The 25,886-nt window shown below is 42.2% G+C and overlaps 2 protein-coding genes across 3 annotated transcripts; both read left to right on the forward strand.

Annotated features, from left to right (window-relative positions):
* The first annotated feature begins 2,608 nt into the window (after window positions 1-2,608).
* ovol1a (ovo-like zinc finger 1a) lies at window positions 2,609-24,094 on the forward strand. Its single transcript, XM_084043662.1, has 5 exons — window positions 2,609-3,225; window positions 12,007-12,242; window positions 13,798-14,013; window positions 14,944-15,088; window positions 20,628-24,094. Exons 1-5 carry the CDS (start codon window positions 3,126-3,128, stop codon window positions 21,023-21,025), a joined length of 1,095 nt encoding a protein of 364 aa, XP_083899788.1. The 5' UTR covers window positions 2,609-3,125; the 3' UTR covers window positions 21,026-24,094.
* On the forward strand, window positions 15,348-18,324 carry LOC311035448 (exportin-2-like; the record flags this gene model as incomplete). 2 transcript variants are annotated; one of them, XM_084043660.1, is made up of 2 exons in its annotated part: window positions 15,348-16,106; window positions 16,263-18,324. In XM_084043660.1, 2 exons carry the CDS (start codon window positions 15,348-15,350, stop codon window positions 18,252-18,254), a joined length of 2,751 nt encoding a protein of 916 aa, XP_083899786.1. In that variant the 3' UTR covers window positions 18,255-18,324. The 2 variants fall into 2 exon arrangements, with proteins under 2 accessions (XP_083899786.1, XP_083899785.1); XM_084043659.1 differs by having other exon boundaries at window positions 15,348-18,324.
* Window positions 24,095-25,886: the final 1,792 nt, after the last annotated feature.

The following is a 25,886-nucleotide window of genomic DNA, read 5'->3' on the forward strand; positions in this document are numbered from 1 at the left end:
GCTCATAGATATAGAAACCTAGATACCTCATTGGCCTCTGCAGTTTGTTGGAGCGACCTGTTTCCAGCTCCCCCCCGGAAGCAGAAGCGCACCCGCCATACAGACGCTTCAGAGCCAGAGGAGGCGTCTACCTTTATATGTCTATGATCAGGCTGAGGAAGTGAACCACTCTGTTACACTCACACTCACTTTTGACCTCCTCCCACGGGGTAACCCAATCCTGGTCATGGCATCATTGTAACGCCCGGGATTTCGAACCCGGGTCTCCCGCGTTCAAAGCCAACATCTTAATCTAAGCCAAGGATCGCTCAACGGAAATAGTAGACTTTCAGGCCATCAGGCTGAGGTAGTGAACCACTCTGTTACACATGCACTGACACTATTCTGTGTGCCCTTGCTTCAAATAATCAATTAAAAGCTTACATTTAAAGGTTAGGCTTCAGATGCAGTCGCCTGGAGCAAGTTCTAGTGACTAAACCCTGTACTTTATTGACCAGAGTACCACATGGGTCTATACTTTTCCCCCTCTACATCAAATCTCTTTGACGAAAATAACTGATCTAAATCCTCACTTTGCAAAACGTTTGCAGCTCGTTGTGAGCTTGTAGATTGGATATTTTTGTGTGTGCAAATGTTCGTTACAGAATAGGGACGCTATAGGGTTCATTTGGTTAATTCGACCAACTTTAAAGTATAGATCAAGGGGTGAAAACATGTGACCAATATTCCTGATATGAACAATCGTTTTTGATAGAGAATGAGAACCATGGCACAGGTATTATAGGCTCTATTCTAAGATGTTCTATTCCACTGGTTCTCAAACTGGGGTCCGGGGACCCCTAGGGGTCCTTGAGGGAGTTCCAGGGGGTCCACAGCTAAATTATGGATAGTTAGGAACCAAATGGACCCTTAGGATCGGTAACTCTGAGAGTGTACAAATAGAACCACATGGACCCGTACAGGTCCATTTGGTTCCATTTGTACACTCTCAGAGTTAAATTAACATTGTTTTACAATAAAAAATTGGGGTCCCAGAGATAGAAATGCCATTAAATGGGGATGCATAGTCTAATGCATGTCAAACTGGGGGTCCTTGAAATGAAAATGGTTGAAAATCACTGCTAGAGCCATAAAAATATTGTCTAATGGGGGTCCCTCGCTGCTCGCATATCTTTTCAAATGGGGGTCTGCGGGCTAATAAGTGTCAATTTGGGGGGGACATTGACATGAAAAACTTTTAGAACCACTGTTCTATTCTACTCTATACTCATATGGTTGTATGTGTACCTGTCTTACGGGATATACCTAGTTGAAATACTATGCCCTTTAGCTGAACGCAATGGTGAAACATCACAGTAAAAACATAATCACAGTTTTGACTGGCGGTGCAGTTATGCTGCTTCAGGGCAATTGTGCATTTGTGTGTGACTGTTTGTGTGTGTGTGTGTGTGTGTGTGTGTGTGTGTGTGTGTGTGTGTGTGTGTGTGTGTGTGTGTGTGTGTGTGTGTGTGTGTGTGTGTGTGTGTGTGTGTGTGTGTGTGTGTGTGTGTGTGTGTGTGTGTGTGTGTGTGTGTGTGTGTGTGTGCATGCATCTTTGTTTGCTCTCTCCCTTTCTGTGTATGTGTGTTGTATAATTCCTTTTCACCCCTCCACTCTCTATCTCTCCATCTCTCTCTCTCTCTCTCTCTCTCCCTCTCTTTCTCTCTCTTTCTCTTTTGCATGTTCTCCCCCTTCTTGCACTACCGTTTTTTTCCCCTCGTCCCCACCTTCGAGCGGAATGGAGAAGAGTTTGTGGGAGTGAGAGAGACACAGACAGAGAGGGAGAAGGAGAGGGGTGGGGGGGGGGGGGGTGTAGACAGTGGTGTAAAGTAACTAAGTACATGTACTCAAGTACTGTACTTAAGAACAATGTTGAGGTATTTTTACTTTATTGTATTACTTATTATTGTATTACCGATTTTCAGTACTTTTATTTCTACTCCACTGCATCTCAGAGGCAAATATTGTATTTTCTCTCCACTACAATTATTTGAGAACTTTAGTTACTAGTTACTTTGTAGATTTAGATTATTATTACAAAACACACATTACCCCACTTCAGCCTTATAAACATTTCGGCCATTTGAAAATAGCAGATCTACAAGCCCACAACGCATCGCGAAGCGACACGTTGTGAGCTTGTAGATCAGCTATTTTCAAAAGATTTTTATACATTTGCAAACATGTGAAATGGGACATTCTGCACACAATGACTACTCTTGGTACTTAAAGCGCATTTTGACACCAATACTTTTGTACTTTTACCCAAGTCAATTTTTGAATTCCAGACTTTTTTTTTACTTGCAAGAGGTTGTTTCTACATTGCAGTATAAATACTTTTACTTAAGTAATAAAGAAATATGAGTACTTTTTTCCACCACTGGGGTGTATAGAGGGGGTGAACCGGTCTAGCAGGTAGCGGCCTGGCCTGTTGTCACCGTTATATCTGGGACGCATGCGCGCTGGGGTCCGTTTCCTGCTACCTGTGTGTGTGTGTGTGCTTTCTTTTTTTCTCTCTCCCAGCCCACCTCCTGTATAATAGCTCTGTGTGGCTAAGGTAGTGTGCGTGTCTCTCAGTCTGTTGTTGTGTGTGTGGTGTGCGCGTTGTGATCAGGTAGGAATACGTTATCTGGTGCGTTTCGGCTCAGTCCCACCACCGGCCGTTACTTCTTCTTTCTCCACTCGATACATTGTAGCCGTTAGAGTTACAGAGTTGCCCGGCTCACCTGAGAGTAACCGCTCACCTGTAAGCACTTTATATACGACCGTTTAAAACGGCTGGAAACAACGGATCTGAAAGAGAAACGGAAGAGAAAGAGAGAAAAGACAAGTGGAAACCCTGGGATCGTTTGTTCGGGTGGAAGGAGGCGAAAGGAAAGGAATTGATACCTTCCGTTTTTTCCTCCATTCTCTTTCTTTTTTTCCTTTTTTTTTTTTTACCCAAGGTGCAGTGTTGTTGTTTTTTGTGTGTTTTTCCTCACTTTTAAGATCTAACAGGTGTTAGATCTGGAATTTATTTTTTGTTGGGTTGAAGATTCATCAGAGACAGTTTTATAAGTTTGAACTGATAACTGATCCTCATCATCATGCCGAGAGCCTTCCTGGTGAAGAAGGCAGGTATTTCTCCTGGGAAACGGAACTGGAGTGAGATAGCAGACCACAGGAGAGGAGATGTCTACATCCCAGGTGAGTGAGTCCACTCTTTATAGTGTGTGGATCGCAAACTTTTTTTTTTTTTTTTTTTTTACTTTCCCTGGACCCCTCTCCATAACTCTGAGAGTGTACAAATGGAACCAAATGGACCCGTACGGGTCCATTTGGTTCCATTTGTGCACTCGATTGGAGTTACAGACCCGGGTAACGGTCCAATTTGGAAACCCCGAGGGTCCCTGGCATGGCTGGCAGTGGTGGTACTGTAAAGTAACTAAGTACATGTACTCAAGTACAAATTTGAGGATTTTTTTTAACTTTACTGGATTATTTTGAATTTTCAGTACTTTTACTTCTACTCCACTATAATCTCAGAGGGAAATATTGTACTTTTTACGCCACTACAGTTATTTGAAAACTTTTGTTAGGCTTCCAGTTACTTTGTAGATTTTTAAAATTATGATTACAAAACATGCATTAACCACTTTATCCCTATACATTTTGCCTATTAAAAATAAATAAAAAAATATACATTTGATTGAAAACTTTTGCTTGTAACAGGTTACTTCTACTTTTACTTAAGTAGCCTACAAAATGTGAGTACTTTTCCCACCCTTGCAGACAGTCCACTGTCTGCATTGTGGGGAATAAAGGGCCATTTTGTAACGGCGCTGCGAATAACGGTTAAACCAATCTGGCTGCGATCAAGTGATCCGTCTATTATCTTTGAAGTTATAGAACTCAGGATGACTAAACTTTCACATTGAGCCTTTATAATGATGTATTTAAGTGATTTAAGCCTATTTATTTATTTAATTTTCAAAGCCGGTGGCCAAGATGTAGCCTATAGGCTACACACACACGCACACACACACACACACACACACACACACCCACACACACACACACACACACACACACACACACACACACACACACACACGCACACACACACACACACACACACACACACACACACACACACACACACACACACACACACACACACACACACACACACACACACACACACACACACACACACACACACACACACACACACACACACACACACTAGAAAACTAGAAAGAACAGTGGTTCCCAAACTTTTTGGCTCAACACCCGTAAGGGTTAGACTCTCTTATGAGCTTGTAGCAGATCTACAAGCTCACAACGCCATGTGCGATTTTCACTATATTCTTAAAAACATATTTTTTTTCCTAATGTGTGGATTTTTCCCCTCTTTTATTTATGAAATTATTTTGAAAAATGTTAATTTGTTATTAATTCCTTAAAAAATGCATTTTAGGGGGCACATTTTTTGAAATCTTTTGAAATAATGATTAAAATATAGTTAACCAAAAAAAATAAAGGGATATTTACTCGTGGCGCTTAAAAATGGGTCCCGACCCACTGTTTGGGAACCAGTGCACTAGGCCAGTGGTTTTCAACCTTTTTTTGCATCTAGGACCCCCAAATTGACACATATTAGCCCAGGGACCCCCATTTGAAAAGATATGCCAGGGACTCAACCATTTTGATTCCTTGGGGGTCCCAATCTACACAGTAGTATCCATTTGGTTCCATTTTGTACACTCTCAGAGTTAGAGACATATAAGGGTCAATTTGGTTCCTAATTATTAATTTGGCTGGGGACCCCCGGGAACCCTCTCAAGGAACACTGGTGGTCCCCGACCCACTGTTTGGGAACCAGTGCACTAGGCCATACACACTGTAAAAGTTTACAACTGGGCAGGACTTTGACAGCCTGCTGGTTTGAGTAGGTTATACCTGGTGATTTATGACAACTATCCAAGTAAACAACTATAATAATAATAATAAAATGAAAGACAAAGTAATAATAGTCTATTTGAGGAAGAAGGGGAAAAAGCTGCATTTCGGGCACATTATTGTTCTAGCAACAAGTGTCTTGTTACGTGTGTGCGTGTGCGCGTGCGTTGTGCTGCTATCATAAGGATCCGTTGCTTTTTCACCTCGAGCTCATTTCGACCTTCAACCCCAGATTTCAGCTCCTTATGTTTCCGTGTGTGTGTGCGAGAGAGAGAAACAATATGTACAAGTGTACAATATTCACTAAATTCAATATTTATTTACATTGTTTTGATTGTTTTGTACCACTTTTGGCAATGTAAACGTATGTTTTCTCATGCCAATAAAGCTCCTTTGAATTGAGAGAGAGGGAGAGACAGATATAGAGGGAGGGATAGAGAGAGAGAGGGAGAGAGAGAGACCAGAGAGCCTGGTTTTATAGTAATAGTCCACCAGTGGAAATTGGAATAATGGTCAGCCTATAACTTCAAATGTTGTGTGGATGTCATTTGACACAGTTTCATGACTTGTGTTTTATCAAAACCTTATTGATGTAGAGCTGAAGAAGTGCTCTGTTATGTTTTAGCTTCCTTTTTGATTCATATTAGGGTTTTTAATCTCATCAGTCTAGCCTATGCATCTGAGTCACCCATTTTCTGGGCTCCCACAGTAGCTACTAGCTACTGTTGTAGCCTTAAGTATCATCTGGTCACTGAATGGAATGTGCCGTTATGATACAACTAGGCTGATAGGCGTTACAATGATTATTAGACTGGTTCTGATATGGATAACTGGTTTAAGAGTTTTCTCAACCAGTGGTTCTGATTAGGCTTATATATTCCTATTACTAATAATAGCTTCTCTCTCTCTCTCTCTCTCTCTCTCTCTCTCTCTCTCTCTCTCTCTCTCTCTCTCTCTCTCTCTCTCTCTCTCTCTCTCTCAGAACAATCCCTATTGTTGCCATTGGCAGAGTTTTATTGTTGGGTCGCATTGGTATCAGATAACAGCTAACGGACTACACCCAGTAGTCTCTCTCTCTCTCTGTCTTTATGTCTCTCTCCCCCTCTCTTTCCTTATCCCCCCAGCTCTTTCTTTATTTCCTCTGTCCCTCTCCCTCTCTTTATTTCCTCTGTCTGTCTCTCTCCCTCTCTTTCTTTATTTCTCTCTCTTTCCCTCTTTCTCCCCCACTCTCATCTCATCTCCGTTAACTTCTAATCATTGACTTGCACATCCTCTTTGGGCTTGTGACCGCTGAAGCAGTAGACTAGGCCCAACATGACTTGTTTGAACAATTAGCCGCTTGTGTCCGCTATCTAGCCCAGGTTCTACCCACAGAACAAACCCAGTAGAAAATTGTTATTGGCACATTCCTTAAAGGCCTACTTTAGATTGACACATCAAAAGCGTTCCTTTAATATCAGTTTGGATATTAATATTCTCAGAGAAATCATTTAGGGTGACCCTCATTTACAATGATGCCGAGATTACAAACAAATAAATGAGCTAATATTATATATAAGCTCTGTGTGCATGTGCGTGTGCGTGCATGCATGCGTGCGTGTCACACACTCGTACATACACACGTACGTACAAATAAATAAAATAAGCTAAAATGAGATTCAATACAACATACATAGTATATATGCATACATACATACACATACATGTACACACAACAAAGAATCTGGATCAGAATGAGATCAACAAATATAATCTGTCAGCAACAAATCAGTTAAAACAGTTGCATACAGGTAACATGATAGTAATCTAGCAGGCTACATTCAACTTTTAACTTTTGGGGGACAAGTTACAACTCAAAACATTGCTACTAGTCGGGGGCTGCCTCGATTTAAATGCACAGTTATGCTATTGACACCTGATGTGAAGACGGCGTGTAATTTGGAGGTGGAAGGTCGCCACCTTAATAACCATAGCAACGGTCTCTGGCATGTGCCGTTACTTGATGTACCTGCCCAACCTGTGACACACACACACACACACACACACACACACACACACACACACACACACACACACACACACACACACACACACACACACACACACACACACACACACACACACACACACACACACACACACACACACACACACACACACACACACACAAAGTATGATAATGGCTCTCTCTCAGAAGAAGGTGTGTTAAATAGTTTCATGAACAGAAGGCTTTTGGTCTCAAAGCAAAAAACTTACCAGCAGTAAAGTGGGGTTGGGTCATAATGGCTTATTTATTTTGACCATTAGCCTGGTTATTATTTTTACATTGTGACATGTCTGAATGCATATAATGTGTAATAATATTGTCATTTTGACCAAGTACCTACTTGAAATATGTTATGATATAATCAAGGCCCTTGTCTTCAAAATTGCAACAAATGTGAGGCTTTTTTACTAATTGTTATAGACATTATCTATACGATGATCAATCCTCTTATATCCATCTCACATGAATACATATAGTTTACCTACTGTACTATCCTATATAAATAAATACCTTTGTGTTTGGAATAACTTTTTAGTGAGAACAGCAATTTTCCTTTTCTCTCCTACTTCACAAATTGCTTAGATGTTTCAGAACGACCATACGGAAATGTATTAATCCCTTGTTAGAGAGGCTACATCTATTTGTTTGCTTAATTCATTGCCGTCATTTAATAACCGTGTCGCCTATACTATTTAGTTAAGTATTATTAGTATAACGCCACGCTGGGTTAATGTTTACAGAACAGGAAATATAACGGGCCCTTTCGGACGCACGAGCGCCCGCCAACTTGTCTTCCCCGGAGTTAAAAGCAAGTCTATTGCATTCATTACACCCTTAGCAAACAGCACACACACACACACACACACACACACACACACACGCACACGCACACGCACACGCACGTTTGATAAAGCTATCCGCTGATTGTTGACCCTCCTCCTCCAAGCCATCATGACATGTCAAAAATAATATACTAGAGAGTATGTAGGCTTACTAAATATAGAGGGAGTGAGTGACTCTGTCTCTCTGTTCCTCTTTCCACACATTTGTTGACCTGCTGTCAAAATTGTAATCATATAGGTGTATTATTCTAGCCTACAATCTCTCTCCCTCTCCCTCTCCCTCTCCCTCTCCCTCTCCAATTCAAATCAATTCAAAGGGAGTTTATTGGCATGGTAAACATACAAAACAGTCCAAACTATGAAATGCACCTACAATGAAAATGTAGGCCCAATAGAATAAAGACACACACGTTTGTATTACTATACTTGTGAGGACATCAACATTTTAGGAAGCCAATTTTATGATTGATTTATGATTTTTGTGGGGCATTTTTAACCGCAAGTCTAAAGCCGAAAAATACCAGATCTACAAGCTCACAACGTGTCGCGCTGCGACACGTTGTGAGCTTGTAGATCGGCTATTTTCCGGTGTTTGACATCGCCGCACAACTAAGTATAAAATAGGTTAAAATCTAACCCCAACTCCCTAAACCTAACCTCTAAAGGTCTAATCCTGAACCTAACCCCAACCTGAATCTTTTTCTAATTGTAAACGTATCTCTAAAAATGATTTCAACCATAAAACAACCATTTTTTCTCACGAGGACCAGGAAAAATGGTCCTCACAACATCTATTCCTCAAATTCTACTAGACTTTTGGGGACGTTTGGTCATAGTAATACACACACACACACACACACACACACACACACACACACACACACACACACACACACACACACACACACACACACACACACACACACACACACACACACACACACACACACACACACACACACACACACACACACACACACACACACACACACACAGCTGTCTAACAGCTCTCTCTCTGTGTCTCTCTCTCTCAACCCATTGTTTATTGGGTGGGATCTTGAAATCAATGAGGCGATTAGGCCCCCCACCCACACACACACCTACCTATCTGGCTGGTCCACTGTATTGACAGGCTCGACCGGTGTGAGCAGAAGGAGTGGTGAGCTAAGCAAACAACCGGCACCAGATTACAACATGCTTAACACAATGGCGTGTTATTTCCGCCTTTAAACAATATGAAAAATTAGTAGATCTCTTACCTGACATCCATATTTTGAGCATAGGTGAAGATTTTACCATTTGAACCCGATAACAGTAAACCTTGGCTTGGGGTTGGTATTCTTTTTCCCACTCTACAATAAATCCCTTTTACAGTAAATGTCTTTGCTGCAAATAGTTATATTTGCTATATAGTTATAGATGCATGCTTACCACGTTGAATGAAATTGGTTGAAAAGACAATGGTGGCTTAAAATAAACTGCCTTTTTATATTCATTTCAGGCTAACTTTCATGGCAGCATGTACACTTTACTGCAATTAAATGTAACTTACTAATCGACACACCATTACAGGTTAAATTAAAAGACATTCTGTGTAAATTAAAGAGAAAAAAAGAAACGCCTGGTAAAATACATGTGGACCTATTTCAAACTTGATCACCTGACAACATCGTTAAGCCTGATTTAAGCCTTAGTTACACACTGGTGTTGCATGCCCGTAAATAGCAGATATACAAGCTCACAGCGTGTCGTTGTGAGCTTGCTGATCTGCTATTTACTGAGCGTGACACTGGCACACAACTAAGTATTTCTGAGGCTTTAGCTGCATAGCCTGCATAGGTCTCTGTCGCTGTCTCACAATCAGACTCTCTGTCTCTCTCTCCCGTTAGTTTTAGTTCAACTAATTACTTCTGTATAAGTATTTGTGTCCAGATATCGTCCTGTGCATCTGAACCGCTATGGGCCTCGGCGTTTTCATTTGCATGCTCATTTGCGTTTTAGCTGGTCGAGGTGTCTCGCCAGAGGCCACAAGACTTTACAGATTCGTTGTCTCTTGAGTAACTCATAGCCTACAGTTAAGGCTCACATGGTGCAGGCGCACACACACACACACACACACACACACACACACACACACACACACACACACACACACACACACACACACACACACACACACACAGCCCCGCGGAGGTGTATTGTTTGAGGAAGACGCAGGGCTTGTGCCACAAGCTTGTCTGGTCTGACAAGTCTGGCTGTAGTGTGTGTGTGTGTGTGTGTGTGTGTGTGTGTGTGTGTGTGTGTGTGTGTGTGTGTGTGTGTGTGTGTGTGTGTGTGTGTGTGTGTGTGTGTGTGTGTGTGTGTGTGTGTGTGTGTGTGTGTGTGTGTGTGTGTGTGTGTGTGTGTGTGTACCTTTTTGTTTTGGGTGATTGATGTCACAAATGCGCTACGCACACACACACACACACACACACACACACACACACACACACACACACACACACACACACACACACACACACACACACACACACACACACACACACACACACACACACACACACACACACACACACACACACACACACAGTGTTGGAGCCTGCATGTTTGCTAATTAACAGATTGTGTAAATACAGACCGTGCACGCATGCTGCTATTGAGAAATTCTAAACGTCTAGGCTTAATCTCTCCATGTACCTCTCTCTCATTTGCTCTTTTTACGCCATGGCTCTGTAGGAGGCGGGCCGTCTAGAAGAGCGTCTGTGTGTGTGTGTGTGTGTGTGTGTGTGTGTGTGTGTGTGTTTGTCCGAAGGTTAATCCTGCTGGACCATTCGGCACCACATTTCTTGTGCACATTGCCAAAGAAGTACCTGCATTTGTTTCACTTTTGTTTATATATATATATATTTATATTCTTTTTTAAATCTTCCAACTTAAATTTTTATAATGAAGTCAATTCAATGGGAATCGGACCGGGCTGAAACCTTGCCCAAATAATATGGAGTCATACATCATACATAGTTTTGGACATAATGAGGTTTCCACCCGGCAGAGACTGTTACTTTTCAGGATTCAAATTCAAAAATAGTGAAAATAGCAGATCTACAAGCTCGAAATGCTTGTGGATCTGCTACTTTGGATGCTTTTGTGTGACGCTGTAGTTGTAGTATGATCAAGTAGGACACAATCACATGAAGGCTAGGGGTGCAACACTTAATCGAACTAATCGATATAATGTATTATAAAAATGTGTCAATAATTTTATATAATTATCTAGTTGTTGATCCCTATTTCATCATGGGTGAAAAGTTTAAAAACATGTTCAAAGTATAAAATAACCTTTTAAGTGGTCCGAATTATATTTTTAGAAATATAAAAAAGCACTTCTTGATTATTTGATTAATTAATAAAGTATCGATAGAATAATCGCTACGGAAATAATAGATGGTTGCAGCCATAGGAGCCACGCTGTTGTTAGACCCCATTTAGTTTCTTTCTTTCTCTCACACTTGTTCTCTTCTCTCCCACTGTTTTTCAAGTTTCACTTTTGTTTCACTATCACTTCCCAAACAGCAAGAAAGACCATTATATTTATATTCAACTGGAATAAACAGAATCACGTCCCTTCCCCCTCTCTCTCTAAGTCATTGGTTCTCAAAGTGGGGTCCGGGGACCCCCAGGGGTACTCGAGGGGGTTCCAGGGGGTACCCAGCAAAATGTGTTAATATAGCATCAGAATAATTATGACCTTTTATACCTTGGCTATTCAAAAATAGCAGATGTACAAGCTCATAGCGCGGCACCGAGTGCCGCGCTTTGAGCTTGTAGATCTGCTATTTTTTTTAAATCTTGAAAATGTTTGCAAATCTTTGAATATATATATTTTTAAAGCTAACATTTGTAACTCAAATCTTTGCTTCTGGGGGTCCCTGGAACTAAATATTTTTAGATGGGGGTCCGCGGCCAAATACATATCATTTTGGGGGTCCTTGTCATGAAAAAGTTTGAGAACCACTGCTCTAAGTCTCTCTGAAGTCAAGTATGTCAAATATTTGTCTCAGTTAGCGGGTTTCAAAATGTTGGTACTCCATTCTAAAAAAAAGCGTCTATATGTAATTCCTCTCTTTCTCTCCACAGTCTCCATCTTCCCGCCGTCCTTCCTAATGATGGGAGCCGAGGCCACGCCCGCCGAGACCACGCCCCTGTGCCTCACTAAGCACACGCACTTTCTGTCCGACACTAACGCACACCCCGAGCTGCCCTCCTGCACCGTGCTGGGGCGACCCCCCAGCCCCTCGCTGCTGTCAGAAGAAAGGACGGAGATCAGGAGGAGGCCACAGGGTGGCTCCACCTATGTTCGATCCAAAATTAAGGTGAGGCCCCCCCACATGCCATTCCAGTTTGGGGTTGATTGGGTGTTGCGTTCATGATATAATGGGGTCTTTTTGTGAAAACTAAAAAACGAAACGAAACAAAAAAAACAGGCCAACAGTATGGAATATCAAAAAGCAGTTTGAAGCTCATCGTAGCTCACTCCTAATTTGGTGAAGATCGGTTAATCAAACAAAATAAAATGTCCCCCTTGATAGCCGGGGTGCCTGATGGAGGGGAAAGGAACTGGTTGGAATAACTTGTTCCTTCCACGCGCTACGTCCTTGCGGGGAACCCCCCCCCCCCTGTCGGGTGATAAGAAGGCTAGTTGGCTCTCATGCATTGAAGGAGGCATGAGCTCGGCTCTGGGCTCCCTAGGCTGGCAGGAGGAGTGTAGCGCCCAGGATTAGTTAGACAATTGGGTGAAAAAGGGTTGCAAAATCATGGGATAAAAAAATATATAACCTTTTTTTTTGTTGGTGTCAATCGGTGGCATCTTTTGTAAAATAGGCCCCTCCCACAAACCTTGGAAGTCCATGCATTATGGATAGGGTTGTCCGATATTGGCTTTTTTACCGATAACCGATATACCGATATTGTCCAACTCTTAATTACCGATACCGATATCAACCGATACCGATATATGCGGGGATTATTGTGATTAGGGTAAGCTCAAATTTCATATCACACACACCATATACAGTAAGAACTCCTGTAACTTATTTATAAAGCAAAAAAAATAATAAAAATAAATATTTTTTTTTTTTTTTTTCAAAAACCGATACCGATATTTTCCCGATATCAATTTTTATGCTAATATCGGCCGATAATATCGGGAGGCCGATAAAATCGGACATCCCTAATTATGGAATATAAAAAGTCTGTATGATACACTTTTATCACAACTCCAGTGATAGTGGAGATGAAAACTAATTTTAGAGTTCAATAAGCACTTTACTTGTAAGGCGCTCTGGATATGAACGTCTGCTAAATAATGCCTTAACACTCTACCCGCCGGGCCCGTAGCCTACGGGCCGATAAATCCAACTGTAAAGCGCCGATCCCGTAGCCTACGGGCCGTGGTGCTTTTTCCTTTTTTTCGAATTTCCGGTATGGCACATTTCATTGTAACACCACCGGAAACAGAATTATTTGGGATCTGGTTTTGACGAAGCCGTCAGCCCTCTCTCTAATGACGAAACTGAAACTCAGTTTTCTCCTTGTTTTTTTCTTCTCCTCGGTGATCACTGTCTAACATAAACCGTTCTAACTACAACATGGAGATTCCGTTTGACACGTGGTTTTCACTGCTCGAACCAGGCAGATGTCCGCGATGTATACAAACAGTGCGCAGCTCAATTTTAAGGATTTTAACAATGTCTATGGCGACGTAAAAAAAACAAAAAACAACAAAAAAACGTTGGCACTGGTGAGTACATTATGAGATTAACCTCTGGCGGTCAATGTGTTAATTGTAAATGTTTTCTGTTTGCATCTCTCTCCTGTCTTTTTCCCTCCCTCTCCCTCTCTCTCTCTCTCCTCCGCCTCTCCTCACAGGTAACTACCGGTGAGTTACCTGCCATCTCCGCCCTTCCTCCTCCTCCTCCTCTTCCTCTGTTTCTTCCTATGCTCCCCACCGAGCTGTGCTTCACCCAGGATGTCGCCATGACTCCCGTCTCCCAGGAAACCAGCACCGCCAGCGCCCCTGACATCACCCTGGCAGCATTCGCCCCGGCAGCTAGGTCGGCGGGAGGTCAGATATTTTCGTGCCAGGTAAGTCGAGACATTTTACATTTACATTACATTACATTACATTACATCAGGGGTCTTCAACGTTTTCAGGCCAAGGACCCCCTAGCTGAGAGAGAGATGAAGCAGGGACCAAAAAAATAAATAAAATAGCCAAGCTCACAACGCCTCGCAGCGCGAGGCGTTGTGAGCTTGTAGATCTGCTATTTTTGGCTAAAGTTCTCAGAAAAAGGGATGCAAGGGTTCAAGTGGTTAATGTAAAAAAATAAAATCCTATCACACTAAGATTTGGAGCCCCCCCTGTAGTAACTCTGAGGACCCCCTAGGGGTCCCGGACCCCCTGTTGAAGACCCCTGCATTACATTACAGTCATTTAGCAGACGCTTTTATCTAAAGCGACTTACAATCTAAAACCCATTAAGCCATTAACCCGTTAAGACTGAGAACGCATCTGTGTCATTTTTAGACTTGAGCTAAAAAGCATTATTTTAGACTTTGGCTATTCAAAAATAGCACAAGCTTGTAGATCTGAATTTTTTTTTAAATCGTGGATATGTGTGCAAATCTTTGAATAGCCTATATGTATATTACTTTAAAGCGAAAATTTGGGTCCCTGAAGCTAAATATTTGGCAGGCAGGCAGGCAGACAGACAGACAGACAGACAGACAGACAGACAGACAGACAGACAGACAGACAGACAGACAGACAGACAGACAGGCAGGCAGGCAGACAGACAGAGATAAAAATGTCATTGATCCCCGTGAGGAAATTCAGGGCATAGACTGGCCTCCAAGTACCTCTGATAGTGGGTACTGCACCAGTCCATTGTAAAGTGATTGATTTGAAAAGCTAAGGTTTTTTAAATGCTAACCTGATTCTCTCTTTCTCTCTCTCTCTCTCTCTCTCTCTCTCTCTCTCTCTCTCTGTGTGTCTGTGTTTGTGTGTGTCTTTAGGTGTGTGACAAAACGTTCCAGTACCAGAGGATGCTGAACAGACATGTCAAGTGCCACAACGACACAAAGAAGCACCTCTGTACCTTCTGTGGGAAAGGATTCAACGACACCTTTGACCTCAAGAGACACGTACGCACACACACTGGTAAGAACACACACACAAGATTGTGCAGTATCGCTGTCAACGTACTTTCTATTGTACTTGATGGCCAGTCTATCCATCATCTCCATATTTGGGAATAAGACCGAGCCGATGATGTCATCGTGCGTATAATGTACTTATAAGGCATGCTGCATTTACAGTACACATATGCGCATACACTTGGGGTTGATGCATACAGTACATGCATAAAAGGCGCTCTGTCAACACCATACGTTTACTGGTGCTCTAGTAACGAATCAGCATGGAGTTGAATGACGCCCTTCAGACCCTCACCGAGTTTATGAGGAAAACACTGGACCCAGATCGAACCGTACGACGTCCAGCTGAGAAGTTCCTGGAGTCTGTTGAGGGAAACCAGAACTATCCTATATTACTTCTCGCTTTATTGGAGACATCACAGGAACATGTGATCCGGGTCTGTGCTGCAGTTACATTCAAGAACTACATCAAGAGGAACTGGCGTATCGTTGCACATGGACCAAATAAAATCTCTGATCCGGACCGAACGACAATCAAAGCCAAAATTGTAAATCTGATGTTAAGCAGCCCGGAACAGATTCAAAAACAGCTGAGCGATGCCATCAGCATCATTGGAAGAGACGATTTCCCCCAGAAATGGCCCGATCTTCTTACAGAAATGGTGAACCGCTTCCAAAGTGGCGACTTCCATGTCATCAATGGAGTGCTCCGGACAGCCCACTCCCTCTTCAAGAGATATCGGCATGAGGAGAAGTCAAATGAGCTTTGGTCGCAGATCAAGCTGGTGCTGGACACTTTTGCTCAACCTCTCACAGAGCTGTTCAAGGCCACCATTGAGTTGTGCCAGACTCACGCCACAGACGTCAAAGCCTTGAAGGTCCTTTTCTCCTTGCTCACGCTGATCTCAAAGGTCTTCTATAGTCTTAACGTTCAGGAGCTTCCAGAGTTCTTTGAAGACAACATGGAGATTTGGATGTCTAATTTTCATAACCTGCTGACAGTGGATAACAAGCTTTTACAAGTGGATAACGAGGAGGAAGCAGGCCTCCTGGAACTGTTGAAATCTCAGATCTGTGACAACGCCACTCTGTACGCTCAGAAGTACGATAAAGAATTCGAACCATATTTGCCTCGCTTTGTCACTGCTATCTGGAGCCTTCTGGTGTCCACTGGACAGGAGGTCAAATTTGACCTGCTTGTAAGCAACGCCATCCAGTTCTTGGTATCCGTGTGTGAAAAGCACAAGGATTTGTTCGAGGACCAGAACCTACTCACTACCATTTGTGAGAAGGTCATTGTGCCCAACATGGAGCTCAGAATTGCTGATGAGGAGGCCTTTGAAAATAACGCAGAGGAATACATCAGACGGGACCTTGAAGAATCAGACACCTATACGCGTCGCAAATCTGCATGTGACCTGGTACAACGCCTGTGTACATTGTTTGAAGGCCCCGTCACAGCGATCCTATCGGGCTATGTGAACTCCATGTTGGGGGAGTATGCCAAGAACCCCCGGGCAAACTGGAAGCACAAAGACACTGCCATCTACCTGGTCACATCTCTTGCATCTAAAGCGCAGACTCAAAAGCATGGAATAACACAAGCAAATGAGTTGGTGAATCACACAGAATTCTTCGTCAACCACATTCTCACAGACCTCAAGTCCCCTAACGTTAACGAGTTCCCGGTGCTTAAGGCAGAGGCCATCAACTACGTTGTGATGTTCAGAAGCCAGTTGCCCAAAGATCACCTGCTCCAGGCCATTCCTCTACTCGTAGCTCACCTGCAGGCAGAGAGCCCCGTGGAGCACACTCACGCCGCACATGCCTTGGAGATGCTGTTCGCTATGAGAGGGCCAAACAACTCCACACTTATCACCGCGGCGGAGATGGCACCCTTCACCGAGCAGCTGCTCAGCAACTTGTTCAAGTCCCTAGCTCATCCCGACTCCTCGGAGAACGAATACGTCATGAAAGCCATCATGCGCACCTTCTCCCTCCTGCAAGAGGCGATCGTTCCCTACGTTCCCACTCTGATCGGTCAGCTCACTCGAAAGCTCCTGGTGGTCAGCAGGAATCCCAGCAAGCCGAACTTTAACCACTCCCTGTTCGAGGCCCTGTGCCTGTCCATCCAGATCACCTGCAAGGCCAACCCCACCACCGTCGACAGCTTCGAGGAGGCCCTCTTCCCCGTCTTTGCCGAGATCCTTCAGAGCGACGTCCAGGAATTTGTTCCGTACGTGTTCCAGGTGATGTCTCTGCTCCTGGAGCTCCACGACAGCTCCATCCCCTCCTCCTACATAGCTCTGTTCCCTCATTTGCTGCAGCCCGTGTTGTATGAGAGCAAGGGAAACGTCCCCCCTCTGGTACGCCTGCTCCAAGCCTACCTGGCGAAGGGCGGAGACGACATTGCCAGCTCTGCGCCAGATAAGATCCCCGACTTGTTGGCGATCTTCAAAAAGCTCATCACCTCCAAGAACCACGACCAACAAGGTTTCTACCTTCTCAAAACCATTGTAGAGCACATGCCCCCAAAATCCATCAATCAGTACAGGAAACAGATCTTCAGCGTGCTCTGCCAGAGGCTCCAAAATTCCAAAACCACCAAATTCATCAAGAGTTTTTTGGTGTTTATTAATCTCTATGTAGTCAAATATGGAGCAATTGCTCTTCAGGAGGTGTTTGACAGCATTGAGCCACAAATGTTCGGCACGGTGTTGGAGAAAATAGTCATTCCAGAGGTCCAGAAGGTGTCTGGCACCGCGGAGAAGATGATCTGTGCCATTGGCATTACCAAGGTCCTCACCGAATGCCCGGCCATGATGGATACAGAATACACCAAACTCTGGACCCCACTGCTTCAGGCCCTCATCGCCCTCTTTGAGTTGCCTGCGGATGACAGCATCCCGGTTGACGAGTACTCCTTCGACACCGAGGACACGCGAGGGTACCAGGCCGCTTTCTCCCCGCTGGCCTTTGCCGGGAAGAAGGAACACGATCCCATTGGAAAGGCTGTTGGCAATCCTAAGATCCTGCTCGCCCAGTCCCTCCACAAGCTCTCTACCGCGTGTCCGGGACGGGTTCCATCGATGCTGAGCACCAATCTGGATGCAGAGGCCCTCCGTTACCTGCAGGGTTACCTACAGGCAGCAACAGTGCAGTTGGTTTAAAGTTAATAAGAATACACTGCACCAGTTGAGCCAAAGTATAGCCCAGCTCAGACCAGACGATCTTAAGACTTTGTACATCTTTGGTCTGACTTCAGACAGCATAACATGGGGACGATGGGTCCCCTAATAGTTCTTTTTTTTTTCTTTCATTCTTTCTTTTTTACAAGGTGGTGTAATCAGCGTGGCTGCCATGTGGATCTCTGATGTCATGTTAGTGACATCATGTTGATTATGTCAGTCCTATGTCAGTCTTATATGGACAATCGGGCATATTCAAACCACAGGACACACACACGGACACACAAATGCTCTTTTAGATGACTTTCCCCTTAGGAGCTATGCCGTAAAGAATACATTGGAGTTGTATAGGAAGACATAATGAAAAAGTTGACTACATTGAATTTAATGATTTTTTCTTAAAGATACAATAAATGACATTCAGCCATTAGATTACACTTACAACACTCTTTTGCATAAGGTTTATTTTCCTGATTCATGTCTATAAGGAAGCGATCATGTAGTAGTTTGCAAAATTGTAATACAATGCCTGCCTGCACGAATAAATTGACATTAACCAACAAAAGCAGAAGCACACAATACATAGATAAACAAAACAATCGTTCTTAAGTTTTGTCGAGCTGACAAAATTTGCAAAATGATTCTTTCACCAATACATTTTTTTTGTGTAAGCGTAAAGCTCTGCGGATTTACTATTTATTTATTATTTTTTTATTAAGTTTGATGTTTCTGCGTTATTTGCTTGCTGCGACTTCAACAAGGATTAATAAACAAAGGTGTCCGTTTATTTCATACAGCGACTGAAACAAGGTTCATCAGTATTCTGGAACTTTGAACATCTGTATCTGTAGTCTTTGTGGCTCCAAGAAAATGCTTCATATATTTCCGTCGCTTTATCTTCAATGTCTCGTCTTCATTGTTTCTGTACTTTAACAAACAAAAAAAAAACATTTTCCTCTTCCTTACTTTCTCTCTATTTCCACACCCCAAGTCCAGAGCACACTGGTGGTAAAACTGACAGCGTATCGAACACAAGATTTATTCTATTGTACAAATTCTCTCTGCAAAGTGGGGTCTCGGCACCCCCATGGGTCCTTGAGGGGGTTCCAGGGGGTCCCCAGCAAAAAGTATTAATACAGCATCGCAATCGCTTTAACCACTTCATCCATTTATATGTTGGCTATTAAAAAAATGCAGATCTACAAGCTTACGGCTTGTACATCTGCTATTGTTTGGAAACTGTTTGGAAAAATAAAAAAATATATGTTAAACATTTCAATGACAAATATTCTTTTATGGGGGTCTTTGGCACAAAACCTTTTCAGATGGGGGTCCGTGGGCAAATACATATCAATGTGGGGGTCCTTGACAGGAAAAAGTTTGAGAACCACTGATCTTAACCCATTGAGACCTGAAGCCGATTCTACATGTCTCCTAAATCTCAACAGTATTCTGAAAAACGTATGTTTCTATATCAGTGGTGCTCAATCCTTTTCATGTCAAGGACCCCCAAACTTATATGTATTTGGCCGCGGACCCCCATCAAAATATGTTGTTACAGGGACCCCCCAGAAGCAAAGATTTGAGTTAAAAATGTTCGCTTTAAAAATATATATATTCAAAGATTTGCACACATTTTCACGATTTTTCAAAAATAGCAGATCTACAAGCTCGTAGCGCGGCACTCGGTGCCGCGCTATGAGCTTGTATATCTGCTATTTTTGAATAGCCCAAAGTGTAAAAAATAATGCTTTTTAGCTCAAATCTAAAAATGACACAGTTCCAGGTCTTAACACATTGACCGCCAGAGGTTAATCTCATAATGTACTCACCAGTGCCAACGTTTTATTGTTGTTTTTTGTTTTTTTCACGTCGCCATAGACCTTGTTAAAATCCGTAAGATTGAGCTGTGCACTGTTTGTATACATCGCGGACATCTGCCTGGTTCGAGCAGTGAAGACCACGTGTCAAACGGGGCATCCATGTTGTAGTTAGAACGGTGTATGTTAAACAGTGATCACCGAGGAGAAAAAACTACAAGGAGAAAATGGGGTTTCACTTTCGTCATTAGAACGAGGACCGACGGGATCGGCAAAACCGGATGCCGAATAATTCTGTTTCCGGTGGTGTTACAATGAAATGGTCCGTGTCGAAAATTGAAAAAAGTTTTTTTTTTTTTTAAAAAAAGGAAAAAGCACCACAGCCCGTAGGCTACGGGATCGGCGCTTTACGGTTGGATTTATCGGCCCGTAGGCTACGGGCCCGGTGGTCAGAGTGTTAATGGGTTAATAAAGCAAAAACTGCCCAAATCTGATTCTACCCCCCCCCCCCCCCCTCTCTTCTCTCTTTTGACAGGAGTCCGTCCCTACAAGTGCAGCCTCTGCGACAAGGCCTTCACCCAGCGCTGCTCCCTGGAGTCCCACATGAAGAAGATCCACGGCGTCACGCAGAAGTACGCCTACAAGGAGCGCCGCAACAAGCTCTACGTCTGCGAGGAGTGCGGCCACACCGCGCCCAGCCAGGACGCCCTGCTGGTCCACCTGCAGACCCTCCACCCGGGCAGCCCCTTCCTCAAGGGCAAGGCCGCCAGGAAAACAGGAGGAGGAGGAGGCGGCGACGGGGGAACAGAGAGAGAAGGTGATGATGATGATGGAGAGGAGGAAGAAGGAGGGATGGGAGAAGGCGAAGGGTCTGGGCCGGGATCACCGCAGGGTGACGATAGTGATGATACGACGGGTTCTGGTGGACACTAGGGATGGATGGATGGATGGATGGAGGGATGGATGGATGGAGTGATCAGTCTTAGTCGAGACTTTTAACTCGATCAATCCGGGAACGCATCTGTGTCATTTTTAGATTTCTTTGGCTAATCAAAAATAGCAGATATACAAGTTGATGAGCTTGTAGATCTGCTATTTATGAAAAATAATCATGAAAATGTGTCCAAATCTTTGAATATATATATTTTTAAAGCGAACATTTGTAACTCAAATCTTTGCTTCTGGGGGGGTCCCTGGAACAAAACATTTTACAAATTTTGCAAAAAATGTCACAATTAAAAAACAAACAAACTAGCAGATCTGGCTATTTTTTTTTATAGCCCAAAAGAAATCTGAAAATGACAGAGATGCGTTCCCAGATCGAATGGGTTCATAAAAAGTGTGTGTGGGGGTGGGGGTTGAAAAAATGGACTCGACAAAATTGTGAAGATGTACTAGAAGAATGACGATTGTATGCACAGATATTTGAGTGCGTTTGCGTCTGCATTGATGGATGCATCAAGGAAAGCATGGATGGGTGGTATGGGTGGACAATATGTAATATACCTCATAGGAAACACTACGGCCAAGTTGGAGATCGATTTATTCTTCATGAGATTATATATGATAATATTATTATTACTCGTAGTCACTCCACTGTATAAAATGCCTGACAATCGGAACGTACGTTTCCTCTATTTCTGGTAATTATATTTTCGTATAATTGTGTGTTTTGTGTGAATATTTCCAGGGTTTTTCTGTATAGTATTTTCCAGGGTTTTGTGTATAGTGAGAGACACTTTTTTTTCTCTATGAAACATAGTATGTGTGTTAAAGGGAGTAATATATATGTGTATATAAATACTGGAGAATGTATTTTGTAATCTATTATACCGCGTGAGTTCATTGTGTACTGTACTTTTATTTTGGGAGAATATATATACACCTTTATTGTTTATTAGTATATGTTTTGTTCTTACATCAGCAACTCGATTCGTAAAACAGTAATGCCGAAAAGTTATTTCCTCCTGGGGGTCAGTAAATACTTTTTGTTTTTGTTTTATAGGAGTAAGATTTCATATTGACAAAAAAATATACGATTAAATGTTATGAAAATGGTACGCTATCCACTTCTATATCCACACTGCTTTTGGCGAGACGGTTTTCCAATTTTATAACCATTTAACCACTGTCGCACAATTCAAAGCATCCAAACTCGCCATTGCCATGAATGTTGCATTGTGGGAAGGCCCAGTACTACTTCTATTACCCACATCCACACCTGGAGTCAGCCAGGTGTGACCCCAGTCTGCTACCGACGGTCACTGACTGGCTCCACTCCAGGTGGGGGTTAAAAACCCACCTAGCCCTATTTCAAAGGTAGTAAAAATGCCTAATCTACAAGCTCACAACATCAACATGTCCCATCGCGACACGTTAGCTTGTAGATCTGCAATTTTTTAAAAGATTTCTGACAGTTTGTGAACGCATCTCTGTCATTTTAGATTTCTTTGGCTGATCAAAAATAGTAGATATCTATGAGCTTGTAGATCTGCTTTTTTTGAAAAAAAAAAAAAAAAACTTGAAAATGTGTGCAAATCTTTGAATATGTTTTCAAAGCGAATATTTGTAACTCATATCTTTGCTTTTGGGGGTCCCTGGAGCAAAATAAAATGCCTAATCTGCAAGCTCACAGCGTGTCCCATCGCGACACGAAAGTGAAGTGGTTTTAAGTGCCTTGCTCAAGGGTGTTGCTCATATTATGATGTGCAGTATGAACAGCACCTTTATAATGTTCAAAGTTCAAGGCTTCTTTATTATTTCTTTATTCAGTTACTTTGCTATAAGGACAACTCGCTCATCTCTTGTACAGTATACGGGTCACAGTCTTGACTGTGTGATCACAGAGTAACTATAGTTGAAAGAGGCCAGTAATGTTTACATGACTCTGTATACCATTATACTGGGGAAAGTGGACTATTTTGAGTTTGAATAATACTTTCTTGATTTGTCAGTGCACAGTATGCTGGTAGCCACTCCTTATTTGAACAGAAGTAGGCCTATATGTGTAAGAGTTGGGGTATCAATTCAGTTAAACAGTTCTGTTTAATGCATAGCTAAATTGGTGATGTTGAGAGTGAACACATGGCAGTAATATGTTGTTGTTGTTGTTGCTTTGACATTTTGAATTGTGGACGTTTGTATGGAATTGACTCCCACCCAGGTGTGTGATTCTAGTTGGTAATGATAAAGCAAATATACTTATCTGTCAGAGTTTTATGCAATTTTTAACAACTCCTGAGAAGTTGACATATTTGTGCAGTATGCTGCCACTGTTTGATTTTTTTATTTTGATTTTTTTTTGTCTGTCTAACTTTTGTGTATATGGGAATTTTGTATTATGTAAATATGTTTCACCTTCTCTCACTTGCTATTAGGTGAATATCTCAAAGTGCCTTTCTCTTATCTTCCTTTATACACATGTACATATCAGAGATTTTTTTGTTTCATATTTGCCAGTTTACATTCCTGCTGAAGGCAAGATTATCCAATATGAGCACGCTGTGTGTTCCTTTTGTTCCTATTCTATTCTAAATGTTGAGATGGCTGGTAAATTAGACTACTTTGGTACTTTTGGTACTTATCTGAGGGCCAACATCCCTGTGTCCTGTAAACTATAGGCTAATGAAAGAGGCTGGTGATTACTAGGATGTTGTATGTTAACCTAGTGTTTCTACTGCTCGTTCATCATTGAGCCCTCTTCTGCACTTTGTTACCATTAATTTATTTCTCTTCCTCGTGTTTTTTATTTTTTATTTTACATCCTTATTTTTCATCGCCTGCTTTTGCCACAGAGATTTGCCCAAGCATAATATCCAATACCCCATTCCCTATACCTAGAGACTGCCCTGCTTATCTCTAATGTGTGTCACTTCTAATTAAATGTATGGAGTTTTGACGTGTTTGTAGAAGACTGTTATGATTGTATACAAAGTCTCAGGGAGACTTCAGTCCAAAATGGCTGCTTGGTTTTGTAACAATAAATGTGTTTTCTTGGATTTATTTAAGCCTCTGTGATTCATTTGTAACCAGGAGTCAACGGCAATTATGACAATTTCCAGAGAGAGAGAGAGGCAGTGGTGTAAAGTAACTAAGTACTTAATTTACTCAAGTACTGTACTTTACAGTTTTGAGGTATTTTTTTTACTTTACTGGTGTATTTCCAATTTTCAGTACTTTTACTTCTACTCCACTACATCTCAGAGACAAATATTATACTTTTACTCCACAGCAATTATTTGAAAACTTGAGTTACTTTGTAGATTTTGATTATGATTACAAAACATGCATTAATCACTTCAGCCCTATATACATTGCGGCCATTTGAAAATAGCCGATCTACAAGCTCACAATGCGTCGCGACGCATTGTGAGCTTGTACATCGGCTATTTTCAAAAGATTTGTATACATTTGAGCAGTGGTTCTCAAACCTTTTCATGTCAAGGACCCCCAAATTGACCCTTATTAGCCTGCGGACCCTCATTTGAAAAGATATGCCTCAGGGACCCCCATAAGAGAACATTTTTATGTCTCTAGCAGTGATTCTCAACCATTTTAATTTCAAGGACCCCCATTTTGACATGCATTAGGGCTACGGACCCCCATTTAATGACATTTCTATCTCTGGGACCCCAATTTATATCCTAAAATCAATGTTAATTTAACTGAGAGTGTACAAATGGAACCAAATGGACCCGTTAGGGTCCATTTGGTTCCTTACTAACCATCATTTAGCTGGGGACCCCCTGGAACTCCCTCAAGGACCCCTGGGGGTCCCCGGACCCCACTTTGAGAACCAAGGCATTTGAGAACTTGGCAAATGGGATATTCTGCATAATGAGTACTTTCTTACTTTTGGTACTTTAAGTACATGTTGAATGAATGATACCAATGCTTTTGTACTTTTACTCAAGTAAAGAAATTGTCAAATTGAGTACTTTTTCCACCACTGGAGAGAGAGAGAGAGACAGGGAAAGAGCGAGAGAGATAGATCATGGTGCGTGGAGAAGGAAGGGAGTAGGTAGAGACTGAGTGTGTGTTAAGGTAAAAATTCCAGGTCTTTGTCCGGTCTTGTTGATGGAATCCAGTGGGATCCTTCCAGCGAGGCATTCTGTGTGTTCTAACGGTACCCGGGGGCACTGAAGACTGAAATAACGGTCTAGGAGGAGCAGCAAACACTGGAGGGGACAACAGTTTGTTACCAACCCAGGCAAACAGCACTAGATGAAAGTTACATATCGCTGTTGTTGTCGGGCAGAAAAACCTCCTATCTCCATAATCTAACTGTTTGTGTTTTTTCGCCCTACTTGATCACACTACAGCGTCACACAAACAGTGATGTAAAGTAACTAAGTACATTTACTCAGGTACTTTACTTAAGTACACTTTTGAGGAATTTCCAATTTTCAATACTTTTACTTCTACTCCACAACATCTCAGAGTCAAATATTGTACTTTTATTCCACTACAATTATTTGAAAACTTTAGTTACTTACTAGTTACTTTGCAGACATAAATTATTGCATTATAGAACATACATTAACCACTTTAGCCCTATTTTATGCCTAGACTATTTGAAAATAGCCGGTTGTGAGCTTGTAGATCTGCTATTTTCAAACATTTTAGTAATTTAACTTTTGGAACTTTAAGCACATTTTGATACAAGATCTGTTACTTTTGCTATTTTTTTTTCCATTTGAATCCTGAAAAATAACAGTTTTGGACATGTGAGGTTTCCACCCGACAGAGACGACATATACTACAGGCTATTTAACACCTGTATCACGTGGCTTTC

Source organism: Gymnoscopelus microlampas (assembly GCF_963454915.1).
Source record: "Gymnoscopelus microlampas genome assembly, chromosome: 19".
Taxonomy (NCBI): Eukaryota; Metazoa; Chordata; class Actinopteri; order Myctophiformes; family Myctophidae; genus Gymnoscopelus; species Gymnoscopelus microlampas.